Source organism: Schistocerca cancellata, chromosome 5 (genome assembly GCF_023864275.1).
Source record: "Schistocerca cancellata isolate TAMUIC-IGC-003103 chromosome 5, iqSchCanc2.1, whole genome shotgun sequence".
Lineage (NCBI taxonomy): Eukaryota > Metazoa > Arthropoda > Insecta > Orthoptera > Acrididae > Schistocerca > Schistocerca cancellata.
The window spans coordinates 548,990,961-549,018,861 of NC_064630.1; the positions used below are offsets into that span (position 1 = coordinate 548,990,961).

General features: G+C 43.4%; 1 protein-coding gene across 1 annotated transcript in view; it reads left to right on the forward strand.

Annotated features, from left to right (window-relative positions):
* The first annotated feature begins 6,967 nt into the window (after positions 1–6,967).
* LOC126188917 (proclotting enzyme) overlaps positions 6,968–27,901 on the forward strand; it is a 162,504-nt gene continuing 141,570 nt past the window's right edge. Inside the window, exon 1 of the mRNA XM_049930629.1 lies at positions 6,968–7,112. Within this exon, the coding sequence (XP_049786586.1) occupies positions 6,968–7,112 (145 nt within the window). The remainder of the gene's footprint in view (positions 7,113–27,901) is intronic.

Sequence of the window (27,901 nt, forward strand, 5' to 3'; positions counted from 1 at the left end):
CTAAAGGCTTCAACTCATTACAGGCGCCTTCCCTCTCAGGCCTCGCGTTAGTTCGTCATGATTGCTCGGATGGAGTAATTGGCAGTGCACTGCCCACGAAAGGCAGTGGTCTGCTTTCTAATGTTGTGCTGCTCCGCCACCACAGTCATACACTACTGGCCATCAAAATTGCTACACCACGAAGAGGACGTGCTACAGACGCGAAATTTAACCGACAGGAAGAAGATGCTGTGATATGCAAATGATTAGCTTTTCAGAGCATTCACACAAGGTTGATGCCGGTGGCGCAACCTACAACGTGCTGACCCATGAGGAAAGTTTCCAACCGATTTCTCATACACAAACAGCAGCTGACCGGCGCTGCCTGGTGAAACGTTGTTGTGATGCCTCATGTAAGGAGGAGAAATGCGTACCATCACGTTTCCGACTTTGATAAAGGTCGGATTGTAGCCTGCCGCGATTGCGATTTATCGTATCGCGACATTGCTGCTCGCGTTGGTCGAGATCCAATGACTGTTAGCAGAATATGGAAACGGTGGGTTCAGGAGGGTAATACGGAACGCAGTGCTGGATCCCAACGGCCTCGTATCACTAGCAGTCGAGCTGACAGGCATCTTACCTGTATGGCAGTAACGGATCGTGCAGCCACGTCTCGATCCCTGGGTCAACAGATGGGGACGTTTGCAAGACAACAACCATCTGCACGAACAGTTCGACGACGTTTGCAGCAGCATGGACTATCAGCTCGGAGACCATGGCTGGGGTTAACCTTGACCCTGCATCACAGAGAGGGGCGCCTGCAGTGGTGTACTCAACGACGAATCTGGGTGCACGAATGGCAAAACGTCATTTTTGCAGATGAATCCAGGTTCTGTTTACAGCATCATGATGGTCGCATCCGTGTTTGGCGACAACGCGGTGAACGCACATTGGAAGCGTGCATTCGTCATCGCCATACTGGCGTATCACCCGGCGTGATGGTATGGGGTGCCATTGGTTATACGTCTCGGTCACCTCTTGTTCGCATTGACGGCACTTTGAACAGTGGACTTTAAATTTCAGATGTGTTACGACCCGTGGCTCTACCATTCATTCGATCCCTTCAAAACCCTACATTTCAGCAAGATAATCCACGACCGCATGTTGCAGGTCCTGTACGGGCCTTTCTGTATACAGAAAATGTTTGGCTGCTGCCCTGGCCAGCACATTCTCCAAATCGCTCACCAATTGAAAACGTCTTGTCAATGGTGGCCGAGCAACTGGCTCGTCACAATACGCCAGTCACTACTCTTGATGAACTGTGGTATCGTGTTGAAGCTGCATGAGCAGCTGTACCTGTACACGCCATCCAAGCTCTGTTTGACTCAATGCCCAGGCGTATCAAGGCCATTATTACGGCCAGACGTGGTTATTCTGGGTACTGATTTCCAGGATCTATGCACCCAAATTGTGCGAAAATGTAATCACGTGCAGTTCTAGTATAATATGTTTGTCCAATGAATACCCGTTTATCACCTGCATTTCTTCTTGGTGTAGCAATTTTAATTGCCAGTTGTGTATATGGTCAATACATGATATACTCGGTACAGGGTAAAAGAGTGTTACTTGAAATTGTTAATACGTTCTTCCGACTCGTCTTCGCATATGTTACGGCTCCACCGAAGTCTCAGTCGCAGTCATACCGGTAATCTACGCGCTCTCAGAATGAATTGCTTGACCTCTAACGCCCACAACTGCGGGAAAATGGGCACAGAACATAAATTATATGGCTACTTTGTTTCTTCACGTTACCAAAGTTGTTATCTTAAACGCCCCTCGGAGTGAGACGCACAGTTTTGCATACGAATGGTCATACCATTGTTTTTGGGAAGAGCGATTTATGTTCTAAGCTCATTTTCGTTCAGCTGTGAGCTTTCTTCATGTCATTCACTTTTCTTTGGAAGAGATCGTGGATTGTGACCACCCCTGAGAATTTGGCCGAAGCCGTAGCAGGTGCGAGAACGAGTCACGCAAGTCCCTCGTTGGCGATTGTGACGCGTGATATAAATCAAACATTGCACCACTGATTAGCCGGGAAACGTTTATCAATGGACACAGACCAATTACCAGCACTGCCAGAATTTCTTAATCAGGGTCGGAAGCGCAGCTCTGACATGCGAACAGGCTTAAGAATGTCGCTTCTTGGATAACAATGATAACTGTCCTGCAGGAATCTATTAGTTCGGTGCACAAGTTTGTAGCATTTTCATTTTTCATGTTGGTACTCCGATTGGTATGGGTTTATTTATTGATTGTCACTTATTTATTGATTGTCTACGATCGCGCGTGGGAAAACATTTCCGAATTCTCTTAGGTATTCCTTATTGGGAAGAATCCTGTTTGACCATCATGGATTACCAACTCCTGAGGTCACAAGTGTTAAACATTATTAAATGTTGCCTCCGACCCAGAGCGCGTACGCCTTATCTTCTGCACTCAGGACGGCTACCGGCCAACTGTTCGATTTAGCGATCGCTAAAGCACTCCGAAAAATGTTCAGATATTCAGGCCTTTCAGCCAATCAGCCCCCGGCACCGAATGCAGGCCCGCTAATCGGACTCCTCTGCAGAGTTATGCTTCCGGCCAGGAATTTAGCACGACTGTTTCCAATAGGCGCTGAAAATGCCTGCCGTCATGGGAGGGTTGTTTGCCCGTAACTCAGCGTAGTAGGCTCTGTCTACAAATCACTTTCGAAGGATTGCGGACAGATCAACAAATCATATCTAATCGGAACAAAAACCCCTACCACCACCAGATGTCGGATGCCGCCTCTAAAACTACGCCCGAACAGGCCTTGGAAGGCGCAACGATACCGACCGGCCACCACGTCATCCTCAGCCCACAGGCGACACTGGATGCGGATATGGAGGCGGCATTTGGTCAGCATACCGCTCTCCCGGCCGTATGTCAGTTTACGAGACCTCAGTTTGCCTCAAAAGGGTACAGTGCACCCCGCTTGCCAACAGCTCTCGGCAGACCAGATGATCATCCATCTAAGCCCTAGCCCAGCCCGACAGCGCTTAACTTCGGTCATCTGACGGGGACTGGTGTTACCACTGCGGCAAGGTCACCTCTGGTGTCCTGAAAACCAAGAGCACGATTCCATGGCGTCGCCGAGAGTGACATGTTGCACAGCGTTAATTGCTTATCCTAATTTTCGACAAATTCTTAGCTTTTCGTTGGTTTCAAGCAATATTAAAGATGCAAGCGCTAATTTATTACGCGATTGATCGCAGTTTATTTGCCGTTTCATTTCAGCGGGTAGCGCGCCACGGTGTCCACTGGAGCCTACCGTTCAGCGAACCACATGTCATTATTACGTACTGCCATGCAGTAAATACAGAAATTGAATATTATTCCAAACAACAATAATGTCATTTTGTGGATCATCAAACTCCCAACTGGTCTCATGCACCCTGTCATGACTTCCTCTACAGCACCAACCTCTTCATCTCAAGCAACACTTACACCCGCGCTTTCAGTTATTTGTGGAATGCATTCCAATCTCTGTCTTCCCCTTCAGCTCCTTCGAATACCATGGAAGCTATTACGTGATATTTAACACATTTCCTCTCATCCTGTCCCTCTTCTAGTCAATGTATTCCTCATATTCCTTCCCCAGGCGATTCTGTGGAAATTTATAACTTTAGTACACCTAATTTTCAACTTCCTTCTGTAACACCACATCGTAAACACTTCGTTGGTTTCTACGAAACCCGTTAGAGGAAAGATCAGGTTGGTGGAATACATTGTACTGCATCAGTTAACATGACGATGGGGTCAGCTACAGAAAGAAAACATTGCAAGGGGAAAATTACTTAATATTTGTGAGGATGTAGGACGCTGCAGACATCTGTGACAGAGGTTAGTATAAGCTGAACTAGGACAAGGCCACATTTTGAGAACGTCCGTAGTTCAGTAAAAGTTGCTGCAAAATATATTTCCGTTGACGCCACATTAGAAGTGAATGTAGGTTCATAATATAGTTATGTGCAATAGAATGATCTGCATTTTAGGACACTGTTGTGAAATTAATGTACTCCTACCTTACAACTGCATCCATACTCGAAAACGCATTATGAAGTGCAAGGCTACAGTACTTTTCGTACCATTTTCAGAATTGCTTCCTGTGCAATTTCAAACTGGATTATAAGGAGAATGATTGCTTTTATGTCTTTCTGCTTTGCAGTTATTAGCCTAATTTTAACGTAATAGGCTGTGCGGGACCATACGCAGGAAGATGATAAATATGCGCAGGTCCGCTCCGAAAACCGGTTTTTTTTAATTTTCGCGAGATATTAGGAGTCTTCTAGTATGTCTGCCACCTACAGTGTTCCATCATACAAACTTGAAACGATTCGGACTGCTCTTTTCTCAAATTTCGATGTTTCGTGTTAGTCCAACCTATTGTGGATCTAATGGAAGTGAGCAGTACCTCAGTACAGCCCGTCGAATTGTTTTGTGAGCGATCTCTTTCAAAGACAAAATAGGATTTGTGTGAAGTTTGGAAGGTAGGAGAGAGATACTGAAGTAAATAAAGATGTGAAAGTGGGTCATCAGTCGTTTTTAGATGGCTGAGTCGATAATTTGCGAGCAGAGGCCAAAAGGTTGCAGGTTAGAGTTCCTATCTACAGACAGTTTTAATCAGACAGGAAGTTCCACTGTTGTTGTTGTTGTTGTTGTTGTTGTTGTTGTGGGCTTCAGTCCCGAGACTGGTTTGATGCAGCTCTCCATGCTACTCTATCCTGTGCAAGGTTCTTCATCTCCAAGTACCTACTGCAACCTACATCCTTCTGAATCTGTGTAGTGTATTCATCTCTTGGTCTCCCTCTGCGATTTTTACCCTCTTCGCTGCCCTCCAATACTAAATTGGTGAGCCGGCCGGAGTGGCCGTGCGGTTGTAGGCGCTACAGTCTGGAGCCGAGAGACCGCTACGATCGCAGGTTCGAATCCTGCCTCGGGCATGGATGTGTGTGATGTCCTTAGGTTAGTTAGGTTTAATTAGTTCTAAGTTCTAGGCGACTGATGACCTCAGAAGTTAAGTCGCATAGTGCTCAGAGCCATTTGAACCTAAATTGGTGATCCCTCGATGCCTCAGAATATACCCTACCAACCGATCCCTTCTTCTAGTTAAGTTACGCCACAAATTTCTCTTCTCTCCAATTCTATTCAATACTCCTCATTAGTTATGTGATCTACCCATCTAACCTTCAGCATTCTTCTGTAGCACCACATTTCTCTTCTTGTCTAAACTATTTATCGTCCATGTTTCACCTCCATACAAATACTTTCAGAAACGACTTCCTGACACTTAAATCTATACTCGATGTTAACAAATTTCTCTTCTTCAGAAATGCTTTCCTTGCCATTGCCAGTCTACATTTTATATCCTCTCTACTTAGACCATCATCAGTTATTTTGCTCCCCAAATAACAAAACTCGTTTACTACTTTAAGTGTCTCATTTCCTAATCTAATACCCTCAACATCACCCGACTTAATTCGACTACATTCCATTATCCTCGTTTTGCTTTTGTTGATGTTCATCTGCTATCCTCCTTTCAAGACACTGTCCATTCCGTTCAGCTGCTCTTCCAGGTCCTTTGCTGTCTCTGACAGAATTACAATGTCATCGGCGAGCCTCAAAGTTTTTATTTCTTCTCATTGGATTTTAATTCCTACTCCGAATTTTTCTTTTGTTTCCTTTACTGCTTGCTCTATATACAGATTGAATAACATCGAGGAGAAGCTACAACCCTGTCTTACTCCCTTCCTAACCACTTTTTCCCTTTCGTGTCCCTCGACTCTTATAACTGCCATCTGGTTTGTGTACAAATTGCAGATAACCTTTCGCTCCCTGTATTTTACCCCTGCTAACTTCAGAATTTGAAAGAGAGTATTCCAGTCAACATTGTCAAAAGCTTTCTCTAAGTCTACAAATGCTAGAAACGTAGGTTTGACTTTCCTTAATCTATTTTCTAAGATAAGTCGTAGGGTCAGTATTGCCTCACGTGTTCCAAAATTTCTACGGAATCCACACTGATCTTTCCCGAGGTCGGCTTCTACCAGTTTTTCCATTGGGCTGTGAAGAATTCCTGTTAGTATTTTGCAGCAGTGGCTTATTAAACTTTCATAACGAAGAAATATTAAAACCTGGAGTGTGTTGCCAAAAGCTTTATGGATAACTACTAGAGGTCGAAAGAAAAAAAGAGGAAATTAGTGAAGAGGCGACTGTGTCATTCCTTCTGGGTAACACGTCTTCTCAAGAATGATGCAACTCGAGTGCTGGACAGCAGAGGCGTTGAAAGGAGGCCGATGACCGGGCCCCATCAGGAGTTCCCGCTAAACGTCCCTGATGCGGTGAGGGCCCGTCCACCCCCGTACCGCTAACGGGGTCAGGAACGCAGCTGCCGAGCCGGGTAGTCTCCCTCCATACCAGGAAGAGCCGGCCCGCTAGAGTATCCCGTCACCAGAGGGCGTCGTGGCCACCTGCTGCGTCCACAGATCTAGTACGCCGCTATTGGTGCCCCTCCGCAGAAAGTGAAGGACTTTTTTCTTCTCGCAGTCCCCCTCGCTGTTCGCTTCTCCTCGGCATCTGCCTGTGCTCCTTCTCCTCCTCCCTGTTGTTGTTTTGGCGCGCCGGCCTCGGCAGGGTTGAGGTGGCGAGGAGCCTCCGTGGTCGGCGCGCTGGCCGTTGCCGGCGGTCAGGTTCCGCGGCGCGCTGCTCGCCTCTGATTGGCCGTGGGCCGGCCTGTTCCGAGTCACCGGCTCGCCTGTTGCGAATTCTTCTTTTAAAGACGCGGCGGGGCGTAGGGGCCTACGCCACACTCGGCGGCGTGATGCCCCAGGGAGAGGTAGCGGTCTCGCGCCGTGGTCGCTGCTAGTAGCACGTAGCACCCAGGGCCGCTCTGTTCTGCATGCGCGGCGCCATGGCGCTCGCCTCCGCCCCCTCGTGCCCTGCTGCCGCCCGGCTCATCGTCTCGCTGCTTGTCGTAACCGCGGCGGCGGTGCTCTGCGTCCGAGCCGACGACCACTGGCGAGAGATCGACGAAGACGACGCCTTCTCAATAGAAGGTGAGAAACGTTTTTTTAAGGAGCTCTTCGGTTGTTTCCACTCCTCATCTATCGCAAAATACAAGGGCAGCAGCTGTATAGACTAAATTATACTTACGCGATTGATTGCCAGTTCTCCTTAGGACACTGGACTTGCGCCAAAGTCCTGAACCTCCAAGCCTAGTCGGAATGGTCAACGCTATGCCTGCAGAACGCTCGATATTAATGGACTATGCGATAAAACTAGTACATCCCAACACCAGTTCGATATTCTAAGCCATATAATCCAGACTCATGTTATTAGCATACATTTTTAAGGCTTCAATAACATGGTCATTTGAGATGAAATTCATGTGCGCATATGGACACAGACAGAAGAAAAAACTGCTTTGATGCTGTATGAACTTTCGTTTATGTGTATAGTTCGTTATGAGCCCATTGTTCACAATTTTTCACTAATGCCACATGAACATCATAGCCTTGATACCTTACGATATTTTATCAAAAAATGGTTCAAATGGCTCTGAGCACTATGGGACTTAACATCTGTGGTCATCAGTCCCCTAGAACTTAGAACTGCTTAAACCTAACTAATCTAAGGACATCACGCACATCCATGCCCGAGGCAGCATTCGAACCTGCGACTGCAGCGGCCACGCGGTTCCAGTCTGAAGCGCCAAGAACCGCACTGCCACACCGGCCGGCACGATATTTTATCACTACTTATGATTATAAAACAATCCCCCAAAACAAATTTTATTATTAACGTCGTAGTGTTATCTGCTACGATGGACTAACACTTCACGACACCTGATAGTGATCACCTCTATCGAAACTGTTAGTAAAGGAATTTTAATTTTTTTATAATTTGCTTTTCAATCAGCAGTTCACTTAACTGAATATGACGTTCTGAAGAGCACAAAAATTGTAGCCATCTGAAAGAAATATCGGTTTGGATCTGCGTGATGACGTAACCTAACCACGGGAAATGAGGACGGCCAGAAATGTGTTCATAATGGTTCCGCCCCAATACAGATCCGTTGTTGAACTACTATGTACTTTATGGGGTCTTTTCAGTCTGTACTGGTTCTGTTAAACCCTTTTGTGACCATAGGTATCAAGACGTTTCTACGCGGCTTTGCTGAATTGTCTGACTAGACTTCAGCGTCGATGAAACTTCTGTTATATAACGTCTTGACCTCTTGATAGTGTAATGCATCTTATAAGACTCCTTCTTCGTACAAATAAAAATATTGTCCCTCCGGCCTTACTACTGACACAAAGCGTCTCCCACTCGGAGCTAACACGTACCGAAGGTCATGTTGTCGAAATTATTCCTTTACGTTTAGAAGTGAAAATATTGAAAACTTACCGACTAGACGCCTATAAAATAATGATAGTTGTTAAAACAGAAGTTGGAACATTTTGACGAAGTAAGGAATAATATCTGCATTCTTGCATGGGTTTACATTGTTCTGTCTTCAGGGACTCAGGAGTCAAACTAATGGAGGGAGACTGTTCGTGGTTCATATAAACTTTGTTTGCGATTGAGATTTTTTTTCTCTGCGAGAGATTGGCTGTACATTTTAGTATACTTCACTAACATCAAGGCACCTTTGATACCTATCTTCATATGACATCCTTCATATGTAGAATAAACATAAAATATAACCTACTTCTCTCTCTGTGTGTGCGTTTGTCATTCACTCTTGCAAAGTGTAATCCATGAAATAAAATTCCTCGACCGAGATTTCAAAGCAGGTAGTGCCTATATTTTGTAATTTTTATTATTATGTGTACTTTCTACTTCACAAACAAAGAAGTGCGAAGTCTCGATAAGCGTATTGCAACTGCAGAGAGAGATTGCGCAACCCAAATCTGCAAAACTAGTGACTCTGCATCTACAGTAATGCGATTACAAGAAAACTGTTGATGCAGTTATGAAACCTTCATATGTAAAATCTGATAACGTATCTTTGTGCGAATAAGTAACGAATTGCAATAGCATATAAATCTCTATGGATTATTCTAGTTAAGAAGGGTTAACAGTTGGCAGCAGGTAAATTCCATTCGCAGTAAGCATTTCTGCTTAAGAGGAAAAAGAAAAAGAAAAGCAAGATTATTTTGAATTTACGTAAGGCGCAAATTTCTATGCAGTGAATTCAATTTGTGTTCTCACTACTTCAATAAATATAAGTTATGTGGTGAAATAATAGCGAGCTCAGGGCTAAAAAATACTTTTTGACCGTATTTTGTTAAATTAAAGCTAGAGTTGCAGAGAAAACTGGAGTCTATAACAACACACACCGTGAAGCCTGAAAAAGATGGTACTAGTTTTTCAGAGTATTCATCTACTTCTGCAACCTGATGAAATATAGCGTCTCGCGACGTAACTCCTGCGAACTTCATTTGGAACTTTGATTATGTTATTAAGATTGGAACAAAGACTCATTGTATCATCATCCTTAATGTTTTAGTGAAACAGACAAACGGCTATATGCGAACCTTGTCCTTAAGTTTCAAAGTTTATAGTGAACTGCAGAAATCGAATATTAATTAGCTGTATTGATAAATAATTTGTGAAAACTGGGCTACTGTTTCATTTTTACACATTTCTATAATTGCGAAATGCCACAGCGACACGTGACTATCGTTGTTAAAACTGGTCAAAACAGTTAATACTGTAAAAGTTAACGCCTTCAGTGTGCAAGGTATCCGCTTTCATTCTCTCTCTTTAGTTCCATGGGTCAAGATCAGTTTTTCATTCCATGGGTCAGTTAGAACAGTAGTAGAAATATAGTTTAAGGTTCGCCCAGAAAGTAATGCGCTGAATTGTCATTCTTTTCCATTGCTTGAAATTTCTGTAGTGAAAAAAATTGTTGTGAGGTATGTTAATTGAATAACTTTACAGTTACTCACTTAATCGTAATTTGCTAAAATATTCAGTTATTTCCTAGCTTAATGTTTTTAATTAGTATACCATTTGTAAAAATGCTTAATTTCTAGGACGTGGACATATTCGTCATAACACTCCTTTTGATCAGCTAATAATGATACATTGTATTTTTTTAAATGTTATTAATTTACCTCTCTGTTCCAAAGAAAATACGAAATATTAACCCCAGGATGCGTTTTTTGTTCTAATCAGTGTTTGCTGGAGACTTCAATGCTTGCACAGGTAAGAAACTCGAACTCGTACCAGTATTTGCGGCAACTTAAATGCAATGGTCTGTATTTTTCCCTGTGCTGGCAACCGGTATTCTCAAACGAAAGAAAAGACTCGTGTGGAAGTAGTAGTAGGCTGGCGCGAGAATCCAGTGGGCCCCTGTGTTTCGGTACCTCCGGTGACAGAGGCTCATTAGAGACTCGCCTAACTGTACGTGCGCGTGATGGCGCGCAGACACCTATATGGGCCGACTCGGCGGCGCCGCACGCCAGCCGGCCGACTGGAAGGCACTCCAGTCCACCGCACGGCGCAGAATATTGTCGAGTCGGCGCAGGTTCTGCAGAGGGCAAAGCCCACCACATGCGCAGAAACTCGTGGCTCTGCTTAGGACGGGGCCCACCTCCCGATGACCGCTGGCGATTGCGTATTAGCATAAAGCGCTAACTCAGTACGGCGCACTGAATTATCTCGTGTGCGCTGTGGGTCGGGCGTGAGCTGAATACCAATTTTCTCCCGCCGGGCAGAGCCAGCCACGCGTGGGATGCAGTTTTTTTTTTGTTTTTTTGTTTTTTTTTTTACTGGCGTAACCCGTTAGCTCACCGCAGTTTTTAGAGGCCATAACCTCCCGGAATGTTAATGAGATACTGTGCTTAACCGAACTGTTTACGTTTTCGCTCATTCACTGAATATTAGCACAGTCCTTCTCCTGCGCTGTGGATTTGAAGGTATTATGCTTTTAATTCCGCTTGTGAGAAAATGCTTTATCTTCATAAATTACTGACGTTGCCTCAATAATTTCTTAGAATGTGCCGTAACCACTTCTTTTCCCGGCTGTGTATTCAGCAATTGGCATGGGCAAGTGAATGGCGAAGGTGCATTGCCAAGAACGACGAAAAATGCAGATCACTACTTTTAAGATGCTGTACTTGCATTTAAAAGTTCGAGTTTCTCGCCTATGCATGTATTGAAATCTCCAGCGTATACCATACCGTGACACAAATATTTCAGTTTATTTTAAGTACAGAGGTAAATTAATAAAATAAAAATTGCCGTTAAAAAGAAATATTAATTAGTACCTGCTTCCTTTACACAGAGGTTTTCATTTATCATAAATACAGTCATTAATTATTAAAAGAAATTTATACCAGGCGTCCAAAGACGATTATGCGCACACTCGTATTTTGAATTTATGATGGACCAAAGACTTAAAGGAAAATTATCATTAAAATTAACACGCTTGTATCCAAACTTATTTTATTCTGCTTTTATTTAACCCAGCCTTGTCTTCCATTCTGTCGGAGCGAAAACGCATGGTTTGTACAGGAAAAAAGAAAAAAATAATTTCTCTCATACCCAAACCTCCAGATGTCAGACACTCAGATCGGTACCAAACCGATTTAGTTCGTGCTATGTGCTGTCGTCCAGTAGAACAAGCGTAAACGAGAATTAGAATTAACACCAGCACTATCTTCTCATGGGTGGTAGAGCGAAAGGTCGTGGTGCCTAAGTCCCACTTTCAAACCCCCCCTGATGATAATTTTGTGTAACAGTTTACACGTGAAACTGTTAATGGGGAGGACATTTTCCTGGCATGGAAAAGGACTTTTTGGAGTTTGTAGCAATGTTCTTTTGAAAGTTTGCTTTCGTTTCGTTGAAAGTAGCAAACCTATTGAGTACATTTGTATAGACAGGTGTGGTGTTCTGTCGGACATGTGCGACAGAGTAGGCACCACTCGTGATGAAGAAGCCAGTGCATCTGCAGTATCGCAGAATAAACATAAACAATCGGAACAGTAGAACAAAGAAACAATCGCAGCACATGTGCGGAGGTATTAATAATAATAATAATAATAATTGGCTGCAGATGACAGCGCCGCCGTACGTCAAATGTGCGTGTTGTTTAGAGTCTCGCGTTTATGCACACACAGACAAACGGGTCTGCAGTTGCTATCCAGTCTTCGCGCTACAGGTACTGCTGTTGTGCGACATGAATCCATGGAACGTTATTGATATTCTCGTTGAATTGTTGCATAGCGACTGTTGTATACGTACAACAACGGAAATAAATGAAGAAGAGAAAAAATGTGTAGCATTCTTACTGGACATAACTGATCACGCTAAACAGTAAAACAAAATTGTCATCAGTGGGGTTTGAATGTGGGACCTTTGGTACGACGACCTCACGCTCTATCAACTCACCCACGCGAGATCTGCAAAATAATCACTCACAGACACGCTTTTCCTGTGCTCCGTGTTCTGGTGTATCTTTTAATTGCCGCTTGTGCATGTTCTACTGGACGGCAGCAGTCAGCACGAACTAAATCCGTGTTTTGGCTGATATTCTATCGCCATACAACTTTTGGTACCGATCTATGTGTCTGAAATCTGAAGGTTTGGGTCTATAATATCCGTTTCAGTCTGAGTTTTGTTGTTCTCCAGGCAGATGTAATGGAATACTCCGTTACAAAACAGGTCTCTGAGCATTAAAAAAGAAATATAAACGATAATATCATCGAAATAGTAACACAACTGCAAAATTGCTGGCTTTGCCTTTGAATGAAGCTCCAAAAATTTAAGTTTCATCTCGCTTAGGACGTATTTCGTCTGTGTGGATTAAGTTCGCCAGATAAAGGCAACATTTTGGTCAGCGTGTACACTTCAGTAATAGAATTTTGGCCTGATTTTTAAGGCAGCACCCCGAAGCTATCCGTAACTACATTGATTCAAAAACCACTGGCTGTTGGAGTTGCGTTCCACATTCCAAGTTTGCGTAAGACTTCTTTAATCAGATTACGAAAACAAGCAAGTACCATGATTCCGGAACTTATAGCCGTACTAGAAGGACTAAATTTCTACTCACGGATGACAGCAACATTTTCATTTAGATATTCTGCTCCAAAAGTTCACCATCTGCTCTAAAAATTCTGCCGAAATTTAACGTCAGAGTCAGAAAATTCTGCTGCACACAAGATTACTGAAGGATTAAAATGACGCTAGAAGAAGGGAAATATTTTAATTAAAAACAAAACGAGGATACCGGTAATGAAGGTGTTGGTAGCTAGCTGGCCAAAGAAGATGCTGCCGCAATTGATTTAATTAGATTTAAATCCCAAGTACGGAATACATCGTGTATTATATAGAAGAGTGATAGAAGACTAGCAACGGGAATGCGAGCAGATGACTCCGAAGGTCCTCAGCCCACGAAACACCACACACATTCAATTTCTTGGCGCCTGGCTTCTTCAACAGCTACATTAAACTTTAAGCACTGTCGTTTCCGCGTACATCAGCGCATTCTGGATGTTCTCTTTTAGTTTCTTGTGTAAATGAGGAGCAGACATACCAAGACAGGAAATGCAATTGTATAAAATACAGTAAAAATTTGAAGATTCCGGCGCTGTTTAATGAGTAGCAGATAATAAACTGATACCCTACAAATTCCATTAGTTACAGTCTACTCTCAAATTACTCTATTTGTTATTTTGATTGCAGAAACTGGTAACCGCAGTTTCTCCCAAATTTAACCTCCAGTGCGAAATGTCATCATTAACGAAAACTAGCTCAGACAGAACACTGGAAGTAGTGCGGAGAAGCGAAATTCAAAACAACCCAGACGTACGATTTCCCTTTAATCCCCAAAATCGTTACATGCAAATGCTACGATTGTTCCTCTCCCATTCCGGTCCTGTCGAATCCACTGGACCTCGACGTCGACGGAACGTTCAAATGTAACTTCCTTGCTTAGTAGTCTCGCCAGTACTCAAGGACAGAACCGGTGTGGTCATCATACATGTAATCATCCCGGCAACTGCAGAAATTTAATATTACTGTAATGACTGTCGTCATATTTCTTGCGTTTGCGCCGTTGTGGTCGTTCGAATGGTGGGTGGAAATGTGAACCCAAAAGATCGTACAATTGTTCAACCGCTACTCCGCCAGTCTTTTTCTTTTCGAAAGAAATGGCATACCATGAACCAAAGAGAGGAGTAGCTTTCTTTACACGGAGGCTATCATTTACCATAAATTCAGGTATTACTTGTGGAAGGAAAATTCTACAGTATAACGCTCTTAATTTGAATTTATGGATGACCAATGCCTTAAAGCAAAATTTCTTTCATATTATTATGTCTGAATGTAAACTTACTTTCTGTCCCTTCTCAGAATGCCATGTTTGATCTCCGTGATCCATAATCTGGTACAAAAGTAAGCATATCGTAGAAAAATTAAGGATACAAAATTTGAGTGTGTTTAGACGAGATAAAAAGAAACTCTTTCATGCAACAAGAACGTCACTGGTGTTCCGTTTCCGCGCTAAGGGTCCATGAAGGTTTTGACGCTAGTGTTATTCAGAGACGGTGTTCAGACTGCTGTGCGTTGACATGTTGCTGAAAATGTCGTACGTTTACATGGATGCACAACAGGCACCTCCGTGTTAATGATTGTCCAACACACTCAACGCGACCATGTGTTTGATGAATAATGGCTGCAACTTCAGCCAAACGGGCAACCAGCTCTTCTGGAGTGTGTCGGTGTCTCTCTTACACTAAACGCTTTATCCCCCCTGCAAAAATAAATCCATAGGAGTGAGGTCGATCGTGGTTTCGGTATTGGCCCACCACTCCCAGTCCAATTGTCTAAATTTTCTCTGACATTAACGGTAAATCATGGTGGGGCTTCGTCATGCTAAGATTTGTGTTGAAAATCTGATTGCAGTGTCAACGTGTTGCATTCGTAGCAGTCAAAACAACTGTGAACGTTAGCCTAAGAAAAGTCCAGCGGCAAACACTTCAAGGTCCCCTGTAACATCTTTGTCACATAAAAAAGTGTTTCGTTTTATGTCCTCTAAACATTTTAAAATTTTGTCTACGTATCTTTTTTTCCTGTACATGTATTTCATGGAAGTGGCTCTTGCGAGTAACGGCTCTCACAAGCTAACCCTACGGTCTAGCGATAATGTAATAATAACATAAATGATTTCACTACCACTCATGTTATGTAAAATACTCGTGTGTATAGATCATGTTATCGTTTTTCTTCAGATAACTTTAGTACAACATTGAAATTAATTATTGCTTTCCCATATACGCCTTAAATTACATCCCTAATGTCCCGTAGATAATCTGGATCTCATTATCGATAATTTCTAGGTTCAAGATGTCAAACACGTGTGCCTGATATACTCTTAAACAAAGCATTCATTTGTAAAATCATGAAGCCGAAATATTTTCAATTTCCCTTTAAGTACATGGTTTGATCTTGGAAGATAATCAACGTCGAAAATATTAATTAGAATGCAGTATAACCTACTATAAACGTATAGTCCCTAGTTTACTTACTGATGGAACATTGTTCATAGTATTATTAGCTCTAAAATCTCGTACGCCGTCTCATTAGTAACAGCCTCACTAGTAACAGTCTCACTAGTAAATGTACGAATACGTGTTGAGAGTGGAGTTTCATCTACACTGTAGTGAACGAGAATCGAATTGCAAATTATGGAACTGCTACTGCCGAGTACCTTTCGTGTCAACAATCGTCGAGCCAGACTGAACATCTCCGTGTATTTGCCAAAACTCAACATCAGTACGGGGTCTATCACTTGGTGTAAAAGGCTATTGAGATATGTAGCTTGGATCTATGATGTTATAAAGTGTGTGTAGTAAATATTTTAGAGAAGATATAAAGAAGAGTAGCGCGTTTCTTTATGGGCTCGTTTTGCAATCGTAGGAACGTTACAGAGATGCATATAAAACTACAGTGTTGCACGTAACAAATGGTGTGTTCTGCGCCACGGAGAAATTTGCTGTTAACATTCCGAGAGTGTACGACCTAATAAGAATCAGGTAACACACGTCTGAAGAAATGAACGAGGTGGGAAGAAAGGGAAATCTGAAATCATACGGAGGATTACCGACAGGCATTCTACCCACATACGTCTCGCGAATGTAAGAGGAAAGGGTTGGGGCAGAGTGGCCCCGGAAGTGCCCTCCGGCATATATAGATGGCTGCTTTGAGGAGTATAGATGTATATGATAACTTTCATGAACTGTTTATTAGAAAATGATCTGTCATCTTAACAGCTACACAGCTCGTCCTACATTGACGAGGAAATATTTTGTATCGATTGTATCGCTATGATTAATAGCGCCGGTTGCTGAATAGAATTCGCACTTTCGAAGGAGGCTATAAGACTAATTTACTTCGGCCATAAGTCCGCCGTTTCAAGTTTTGATGAGGAAACATATTTTCGAACGAAAGTCAACTCGACAAGGAAGAAGAGGTGGTGGACGGAACAGAAGCACAAATCACCATACTCTGCACGTAAGACCATTTCTGAATCGCAAACCCCCTCGCAGCGTTGTATGAAATGAAAAAAAAAAAAAAAAATCAGATAATGCCTTTGGCGACTCTCCATCGAATGCAGAAATCAGACCTTCCCTTGGATGTTGTTTCAGAAGGGTAATCTACGCAGCAACACTGGGTTGCCCCTGTTCTCTTTACTTTCATCAACAACATAAGCTCAGACCGAGCGAGGTGACGCAGTGGTTAGGACACTGGACTCGCATTTGGGAGGACGACGGTTCAATCCCACGTCCAGCCATCCTGATTTAGGTTTTCCGTGATTTTCCTTAATCGCTCCTGGCAAATGTCGGGATGGCTCCTTTGAAATGGCGCGGCCGACTTCCTTTCCCATCCTTCCCTACTCAGATGAGACCGATTACTTCGCTGTCTGGTCTCCTCCCGCAAACAACCCAACCCCATAAACGCAGCTCCGGAATGCACATATTTTCGTGACTGTCATGTACAACCTGCTGTACTTATTCTTTACAGAAAAGATGACAAAGTATGTGGAAAAGGAGTATCTTCCAGTCATGGCGTCTGGCGCAACTTTGAAGCATTCTTTACCATAAGGCCTCCTTTTTACAAGATTAGTTTACTTTTAACATAGCTTAACGCTGGATTATATTTGGCGACCGCCACAACAGTCTTTCCCTTTTGTTAATGTCCAACGGATCCGTCCAACAGTGGGAAGAAACAAAAACCACCCCCTCAATTACCGACAGGCATTCTACCCACATACGTCTCACGAATGTAAGAGGAAAGGGTTGCGGCATAGTGGCCCCGGAAGTATAGGTTGTATCGCTATGATTAGTAACGCCGGTTGCTGAATTCGCAATTTCGAAGGAGGCTACATGACTAATTTACTTCGGCCATAAGTCGGTCGTTTCAAATTTTGGCGAGGAAAAAAATTTTCGTACCAAAGTCAAGCCGCCAAGGAAGAAGAGGGAATGAGAGGGTAGGCAACCCTGCCAGGCGGTAGAGCAGAAAGAGTGCTGGAGAAGACGAGCAGCGCTTAATGCGCTAATCATTGTTCCCTACGTAAGACTTACTGCTGCCTCCGAGCTCAGAGTATCGCACGACGAGTTGCAGTGTATTCTGGATTTATATAGACAGGAGTCAGTACTTGGCGCGTTCTTCCTGAAGAGTCAGCACAACCCAGTGCCGTACACTTTCGAAAAAAGTTGCCTAATGGAATTTGTTTACAGCTAAGCTAAGAGATTCAGCTAAGGGGCAGAACAGCTGAACCAAAGCGAGACATCAGAAGCAAGCCAGTTGCTCCAGATGTTTAGTACATTTCCGGTTAAATACACATTTGTATCCACAGCATTGCCGAAAAGAAGCTAGAAAGAGCTGACTTTGAAGAAATGGTGTTTCATCCGGTAGCTGTACGGTCATTAAGTAGCACGTAAAATAGGTTTGGAGTAGTAAAGAACGAGGCAATGTACATCCCTATCCTCTAATTGTGAGGTGGCACGTTGTTAATACATATCTATAAAACGAAAATCGCGCTGGACTAATTTGGGACTGTTCTATCGAACGGGTACGAACATTTCTCTTTAAAAATTAATTTGTTCGTAACGGGAAACATATCGACGCTTTCCGTCGACAGTTGGCGTAACGTGAAAGACGTAATGAGCAGTATTTGTCTGGGACTCCAGATACACATTGCAAATACGAAATTTCAAACAACTGTAGAAAGACCAGAGAAAATTCGTCTCACAACTCTTAGGAGGGACACCCAATACACTTCGAAGCTTGCAGTCCTGTAAGAGAAAAGACTAAATAAAGGGGATTTTTGCGAAGAAGGCAGTTTCTTTATAATGCAGAAAAACTCTCTCCTAGGTCGAACAGACTTTTTCTGGAAAGCGGATAAACTTCATTCTTTACACCATTTATTCCATTTACTCTTTCCTCTTAAAGGGCGATCGCTTTCGAAATACATAATTATTTTTTTCAGGTGGACACCATTGCAATACTAACATGGCCAAACAAGTCTGTCGAACATTCAACCATACATTACCTACTGCGACACTTATACAGAAACCTGTACAAATCAACCGTACCCATCACAGGCATCACGACGCCGCTCAATCGTATGTTCATAATGACATCCACGCTGCAAATAAAAGCTACCAACGCAAATACAACACATTTACACACACTATGTGACGTGTGAGTACATTTGACCAGCTAAGCGAGACTACCGCGTGCGCATCAAAATGAAATAATATACTTATAAACCAGTCGAGCTCTCGGGGAATATTACCCATTTTAAATAAATAATTTCTTCATGTTCAAAGTATTTTCAGTTACTGACCCAACACCCAATCTTCATCGAGCTGGAGAAAATTGTATTTTTCTGAATCATTCTTCTAATCGGCAGTGAGTCTTTAGACCACGGTTGTTGTTGTTGTTGTTGTTGTTGTGGTCTTCAGTCCAGAGACTGATTTGATGCAGCTCTCCATGCTACTCTATCCTGTGCAAGGTTCTTCATCTCCCAGTACATACTGCAACCTACATCCTTCTGAAATTGCTTAGTGTATTCATCTCTTGGTCACCCTCTACGATGTTTACCCTCCAAGCTGCCCTCCAATACTAAATTGGTGCTCCCTTGATGCCTCAGAACATGTCCTACCAACCGATCCCTTCTTCTAGTCAAGTTGTGCCACAAATTTCTCTTCTCCCCAATTCTATTCAATACCTCCTCATTAGTTACGTGATCTACCCAGCTAATCTTCAGCATTCTTCTGTAGCACCACATTTCGAAAGCTTCTATTCTCTTCTAGTCCAAACTGTTTATCGTCCACGTTACACTTCCACACATGGCCACACTCCATACAAATACTTTCAGAAAAGACTTCCTGACGCTTATATCTATACTCGATGTTAACAAATTTCTCTTCTTCAGGAAAGCTTTCCTTGCCATTGCCAGTCTACATTTTGTATGCTCTCTACGTCGACCATCATCAGTTATTTTGCTCCCCAAATAGCAAAACCCATTTACTACTTTAAGCGTCTCATTTCATAATCTAATACCCTCAGCAACATCCGATTTAATTCGACTACATTCGATTATCCTCGTTTTGCTTTTGTTGATGTTCATCTTATATCCTCCTTTCAAGATACTGTCCATTCCGTTCAGCTGCTCTTCCAGGTCCTTTGCTGTCTCTGACAGAATTACAATGTCATCGGCGAACATCAAAGTTTTTATTTCTTCTCCACAGATTTTAATTCCTACTCCGAATTTTTCTTTTGTTTCCTTTACTGCTTGCTCAATATACAGATTGAATAACATCGGGGACAGGCTACAACCCTGTCTCACCACCTTCCCAACCGTTGTTTCCCTTTCATGTCCCTCGACTCTTATAACTGCCATCTGGTTCCAGTACAAATTGTAAATAGTCTTTCGCTTCCTGTATTTGACCCCTGCCAGCTCCAGAATTTGAAAGAGAGTATGCCAGTTAACATTGTCAAAAGCTTTCTCTAAGTCTACAAATGCTAGAAATGTAGGTTTGCCTTTCCTTAATCTATTTTCTAAGATAAGTCGTAGGGTCAGTATTGCCTCGCGTGTTCCAACATTTCTACGGAATCCAAACTGATCTTCCCCGAGGTCGGCTTCTACCAGTTTTACTATTCATCTGTAAAGAATTCATGTTAGTATTTTGCATACGTGGCTTATTAAACTGATAGTTCGGTAATTTTCACATCTGTCAAATGGGTCCAAATGGAGAATCGAAATACTTGACGCGCAACAAACGTTGCTGCACTGTTGTTGTTTTTGCTGCTACAGAATTTGGTTCTGTGTTACTTTCCATATCTTTCCACTCATCTGTAGTTATTGACAATTATCACAGTGACTTAAATGTTTCAATAATAAAGCACATTTCTCAAAATGTTCTGCAGCCTGATGACACCTTGTCTTGAACCAGCTCCGCACTTCTAGGTCAGGTATTTCCTTTCGAGGAAAAACAGATAACTGCTCGTTACAATTCGTCTACTGCCATGTACATAAAGGAAACAATACAATATATTGCCCGTTCAGGGAGAAAAACCCTTGTACAGAGTGCGACAAACATGACTGTTATGTACAAAGAAGAAGGAGAGGAAGGTTAGTCTGTTCGATATGCATGCCAGTGAGCTATTTCATGTGAAGGGCTGTTTCTTTCCGATTGGAGCGGAGATATAGCTCAGATGGACAATGTATCGGTAAGGATTCAAGTTCTCATTCTCCTAAAAGTGTTACTAATTTAGACGGTAGCACGTTCACGACACATTTAAAGTCTAGGAGTACACAATTTTGCGTGATACAGGCCACACATGAGAGTACACTGTAATTGGTTTTATTACTAATTTGCACATATTACGATAACTATAATAGAAAACCAAAACTTTTAAGAAGAAATGAGGGAAAAAAGAAGAAAAGAGAAGGAGAAAGATAAAGCTTTGGGTGACAATACTGAGGCTGCAGGTTGTGGTAAACACGTACTCAATGAGAAGTAATGAGAGAATTGCCAAAAAATATGTCTTGGAAAAATATTCTTCCTATAGAAACACAATTTTTTCTCTTTTTGATTCATACATTGTGTTTTGTCAAGAGAAAATCCTTTTCCAACACATAGTTATTTGAAAGCAAACACGGAAAACAGTGAGCTTTAATCCAAGATCAAGAAATACCATTGCTTCAAATAATAAGCGTTTGTTTTACAAATGGGAAAATGTGTCACTTCTTTGATATTGTGGGGGCTGTTACTTCATAGTCGAATGTTGTCATTACAAAGGGAGTTGGCGTAAGTGCTTGTGGCAAAGGGTGGTTTAAAAGTAATTTAGAATACATTGAGCAGTTGTTTCGTGAATAGTTTTCATGGAAGAATGCTATATTAAGAGACTTGTAGGTATTGCGGGTTGTGATAACTGAAGATATCATAAAAAATACGAAGAATATGGTAATTGCGTTTACAGATTCTGACTAAACAAAATAATTGTACATAATTGAATTGTATCTGAGATAGATCAGGGCTAAATCGAGGAGCTAAGAGTTTTCACGTTTTGGGCATCACGACAATTTGAATAAGAGTAAATTTAGACACAGATCCAGTTTCATTTTGATGTCTCCAGAAAAAGGTTTTCTGCGTTTAGGTAAAATATGAGCGATGCAGCACACAGCTCCAGTAACGTCTTTGCAGTGTAAGTATTCACCCAGTATTACATCTAGATATGTAAATGAGGAACTGAAAGAGTTTACCTATTATTAGTAAGACGTGTGGAGGAAATTCACGCTAATATGAACTGATGAATACTGATGAGCCATGATAATTTTTTACGGTTTAGCAAGGTTCAGCTTAAGTCTTATTATCTTTGCTCCTCTTTCAAATCTCCATTAATAAAATTTGCAGCAACCGTGTAGTTTACTGGCCTTGCGCCTAGACATACTTGTAGACAGCACATATAAACTGGCTGACAAAAACGTAAAGCGCCCAGAAGACACAGTCGGATGTCATTGTAACTACGTACACGTGCACACCGTCGGCGGGTATGTAAATGGTTATAGTTGTAATTCTCTATGAGAGGTAGAATGGCCGCCAGAGTGCATTAGTGTTGTTCATGTTTAGTATTTTTATGAGGTCAGCGTCAGACGTGGAGTGGTCACTGTGAAGGACACGGAAATGTCACGTACTCGTTTCATACATCGTTATCGGCAACTGCCAGAGTTTGAAAGGAGTCTTACTCTACTATCCAGATTTGAGGAGCATGGAGAAGTGACAGTGGCCCGATGTTGGAGTGCATCGGAATGTGAGGAAATTTGGAAATTTGTGGTAAGGTCTTATGGGACCAAACTGCTGAAGTCATCGGTCCCTAACCTTATGCACTACCTAATCTAACTTAAACTAACTTACGCTAAGGACAACACACACACCCATGCCCGAGGAAGGACTCGAACCTCCCACGGGGGCAGCCGCGTGGACCGTGACAGGACGCCCAAGACCGCGGGGCTACCCCGCGCGATGGAATGTGAGGGTAGGCATTCCCATCGTCAAGGTTCCACAACCACAAAGAAGGACAGTTGTATTGTGCACCAAGCACATAGTAATAATCTCTTCACATCTCTATCTGTCATACAAGGACTCCCTGCAACATTCTGTCTAATCCTTCACCGATGGTCAGAGACTAGCAGCAGTCAGAATAGGAAATAACTGTCCTATGCATAAAACTTCCTGGCAGATTAAAACTGTGTGCCGGACCGAGACTCGAACTCGGGACCTTTGCCTTTCGCGGGCAAGTGCTCTACCAATTAAGCTACCCAAGCACGACTCACGCACCGCCTCACAGCTTTACTTCTGCCAGTACCTCGTCTGGCAGTTTCATATCAGCGCACACTCCGCTGCAGAGTGGAAGTTTCATTCTGTCCTATGCATAGGCTACCGTTAACATGACAATACAAACGGTTGAGTTTGGGATGGTGCCATGCCCAGTAGGCATGAAATGCTGATTAACTGAGTCGAATTGTGTTCAGCGATAAGCCGGCCGAAGTGTCCGAGCGGTTCTAGGCGCTACAGTCTGGAACTGCGCGACCGCTACGGTCGCAGGTTCGAATCCTGCCTCGGGCATGGATGTGTGTGATGTCCTTAGGTTAGTTAGGTTTAAGTAGTTCTAAGTTCTAGGGGACTGGTGACCTCAGATGTTAAGTCCCATAGTGCTCAGAACCATTTTTTTGTTCAACGATGAATCGCTAGCCCGGATTACCGTCGTCGATGAGTATGGCGGCGACCTGGGGAGAGATCCCACTCTTCAGATCTTTTGGGGAGGTACACCGGTGTTGTTTCCAGCGTCAAGATGTTCGGAGGCATCGGCTCTGGTTTTAGGTCATGGCTGTCAATGATTGAAAGAACCCTGACGGCACAACAGTACATCGCACACATACTGTGTCCTCATGTGTTACCTCTCATGTGACAGTATCACGGTGCCATTTCGCAACAGGACAATACTGTCACACATGGCACATGCCTCTATGAACTGTCTGCATGATGCTGAGGTATTCTCGTGGCCAGAAAAGTCCCAAGATCTGTTCTGTGAGGGCCAGATATAACGTATATTGGACCAGCTTGGACGTCAACTCCGTCCCGCTGCCAGTATCTAGGATATGAACGTCCAGTTACAACAGTTGTGTGCCAGTTTGCCTATACGACAGCATTATGACACTCTTCCCAACGGAATCGGTGCATGCATCCAGACCAGAGGAGCTGCAACGTCATACTGATAAAAGAGCTCGTACTGCCACGTTCTTAGGAAATTTGAATCCATTTTGTAATCACTGCTATATCGTCACATACCGTCTGAACCCGTGAAGTTTCATTCCGTTTCCGCCTCCCCTTTCGGCGCTTCGCTCCATCTTTTTTTTTTTTTTCAGGCAGTGTAAATGGTAGTTACAGTGAGTGAGAAGCTATGCAGTTTATATACGGTGAATTAACAATGGTCGTAACACTAACCCTTGAGGGTCATCAGATGTTATAGCTCTCAACTGCTTCTTCTGCATTCCCGTCGTACACTGTGATGACAAAGGTCGTGGGACAGCGATATGCACATATACATACGGCGGTAGTATCGCGTACACAAGATATAAAAGGGCAGTGCATTGGCGGAGTTGACATTTGTACTCGGGTGATTCAAATGAAAAGGTTTCCAACGTATTTATGGTCGAACGACGTAATTGATAGACTCTCAACGCCGAATGGTAGTTGGAGCTAGATGCATGGGATATTCCGTTTCGGAAATCGTTAGAAAATTCAATATTCCGAGATCTGCAGTGTCAAGGGTGTGTCAAGATTACAAAATTTCGGCAATTACCTCTCACCACGGCCAACGCAGTGGCCGACGGCCTTCACTTAACGACCGAGAACAGCTGTATTTGCGCAGATTTTTCAGTGCTAACAGTCAAGCAACAATGCGTGAAATAAAAACGTAAATCATTGTTAGACGTACGACGAACGTATCCGTTAGGACAGTGCGGCGAAATTTGGCGTTAACGTGCTACGGAAGCAGGCAACCGATGCGAGTACCTTTGCCAACAGGAGGACGTTGCCTGCATCACCTCTCTTGGACTCATGACCATATCGACTGGACCCTAGACGACTGAAAACCCCTGGTCTGTTCAGATGATTTGCGATTTTCGTTGGTAAGAGCTGATGGTATGATTCGAGTGTGGCGCAGATCCCACGAAGTCATGGACCCAAGTTGTCAAGAGGCTTTGTGCAAGCAGCGACGGCTCCATAATGGTGTGGACTGTGTTTACACGGAACGGACAGGGTCCTGTGGTCCATCCGAACGGAGCATTGACTGGGAATAGTTACGTTCGCCTACTTGGAGACCGTTTGCAGCCATTTATGGACTTCATACTCCCAAACAACGATGGGATTTTTATGGATGATACCGCGCTATGTCAATGGCCCACAATTGTTCGTGATTAGATTGAAGAACATTGTGAACTTTTGGAGCAAATTTGTTTCTTTCTTTCTTTCGCTTACGCCATAGTCCCGCAGCGATCGCAGGGTGGGCGTGGTTAGAACAGATTTGGCAAGGTTAGTTTGAGGGGTGGCCGGATGCCCTTCCTGCCGCCACCCCGTACCCCCAGGGATGGAATCAATGTACCACAGCTGTCTCCATCTAGTGTAAATCATGAAATAGCGCGAACGCGTTTCAAATGACTGCGACGCGTGTAACTGAAGCGGAACGTGGGGACCAGCCCGGTATTCACCTAGCGGGATGTGGAAAACCGCCTAAAAACCACATCCAGGCCCTCGTCGTTAATCCACCGGGCGGATTCGATCCGGGGCCGGCGCGCCTACCCGAGTCCAGGAAGCAGCGCCCTCGGCTACCCTGACGGGTAACTTTTGGAGAAAATATGTGACCAATAAGGTTGCCCAACGTGAATCCAATCGAACATCTACAGGACATAACTGAGAGGTCAGTTTGTGCCAAAAATCCTGCACTGGCAACACTTTCGCAATTTTGGACGGCTACAGAGGAAGCATTGCTCAATATTTCTGCAGGGGATGCAGAGGACTTTCAACGAAATTTTCAATCCATGCCACGTCAAGTTACTGCATTGCTTCGGGAAACAGGAGGTCTGACACGATATTAGGAAGTATTCCATGACTTTTGTCACCTCAGCGCAATATACCGGGGGCACCTTGTAAGAAGAGATATAGGGAAACGGCGGGAGGGACTAAATCGTGGGGCGATATGAAGGGGGAGGGACGGGGGGGGGGGGGGGAGCGAGGTTCGCCAGACAGGTGAACCCTCTGCAACTCTGAAACTCGGCCTGCCACGGTTGAGTGACGCGTAGTAGCAAGCAGGCAGCGGAGCGAGGCGCGGGCCTTTGGCAGGAAGGCGTGGGCGGCGGTGCGGGGGCGCGGTGCGCCTGCCCTGTGGGGTTCCGTGGCCGCAGCTGTACCCGCAGCCGTAGCAGTAGCTGTAGCCGGCGAGGCGGGCGTCCTCGCGACGCTGGGTGTGGCCTCGCCTCGCCTCGCCGCCTGGTCATTGCCAATGCCAGCGACGGCGTGCGGGGTCGCCGCTCCAAGCAAGGTCACCGCGCCGCCGGCCCCGTTACAAGTCCTACCTGCCGCCTCTCCTCTCTCTCTCTCTCTCTCTCTCTCTCTCTCTCTCTCTCCCAAACACCCACACAAACACAACTACACCGTGATTGTCGTACATCAGCACGGCGACCTCGGCATTTCTTTCCTTCAGTATCGACTATAAGTTCTTACCATCACACTGAAGGCCCTACATCCACTAATTTCTTCTTCTTCTTCTTCTTCATCTTCATCTACTTGTTTTGCAAATTAGTCACTTAGGACCAAACGAAATCAGCACTTCTTGGCCTTCCTTTAGCGGAGTATTTCTTCATGAGCAACGAGTGATTTTGGAGATAACCCACTTATACTTGGCATTTAAACGAAGAAGGTTAGAAGATATGTTGTTTACATACGAATAATTAACAATGGACTTAACATTGAACCTTGAGGGACATATGGAGGAATAATATATCCCTCTATTGTTTCTTCCATACTACTTTCATTATGCACTGAAGGCTAAGGAAACAGTGGAAGAGTTAAATCAGGGTTGGATACTCCTTTCTTTTTTCGAAGCATTGTATGTGTCTTGGCCTGTAAATTTGGTTATCCTGACTCCATAACGTCTTTTTCGGTTTGTTTGTATCAGCTGGATCCACTAATCTTATTTTTCAAGAATGTGTGAATTTGACGGGTTAGATTTTTTGGGTCCAATCTTTGTAAAGTTCTGTGAAATGTATTCTACGCGTTCACATGTAATAGTCACTTCAGCGATTTTCCTGTAGATATCTTCTTTGAGTTTTGGGTAACATATTCCATCTTACATTCTTGGTCCTAACACTCTGCTCATAATTTTATGTTATTTTACTTCTAACAGCGCTTTTTTGTGTTGGAGAGTGCGTATGTCTACCACGAAGAGTGTTTCTGGTATGCTCACTAATGTATAATGTCGAGCTCTGCAGTTTCGAGAAAGTATTTTAGTTACAAATCTTTTCTTAAGTGAAATGTGTTATGTGTTTTCCGTTTTCCGAAGTCCGTTCTATGACCCACTTTTCTTACAATTTTCAGTGATTCATTCAATCACTTATCTAAATTCTTTAACATGACATACTTCGTTATTGCCAATTTTGAGCCCACCCACTAGTGTTTTGATATCAGCCTTTTTTTTTTTATTCGGATGAAACTAGTGGTCCAATTTCCCGTTCTTGTTCCTGCAATAATACAAGTTCTTTTACTGCATCAGTGATATCAGTGATATCTTTGGCAATTAGTGCTATCTCATCTGCGGAGGGTAGACAGTCTAATTTTACATCTTTGAGCTTAGGTCTCAGTATCCACTGCATTATTATTATTCGTATTTATTTGTTATATTCTGTCTATTTAGTATATTCTAACAGCAGAAAAGCCACCGCTCTTCAGATTTTGACACAAATTATAGAAAAGTGTTAAAACACTTGAAGTGTAATGCGTACTCAATGACGAATGAAGATGACTTTCAAGGCTTCTGATAGCTAAAGCTGCAGGAGAAATTCCGTTGCTAAATCTAGGGGAGAGTAGCAGATAGTTGGAAAATGTACATTGAAGGATTTTACGAGAGACAGGAACAGTCTGATGACGTGATAGAAGAACAAATGGAAGTCGATTTTAAAAAAATAGGGGATCCACTATTGGACTCTGAGTCTGATAGAATTTTGAAAGACCTACAAACAAACAAGTCAGAAGGCATAGACGACATT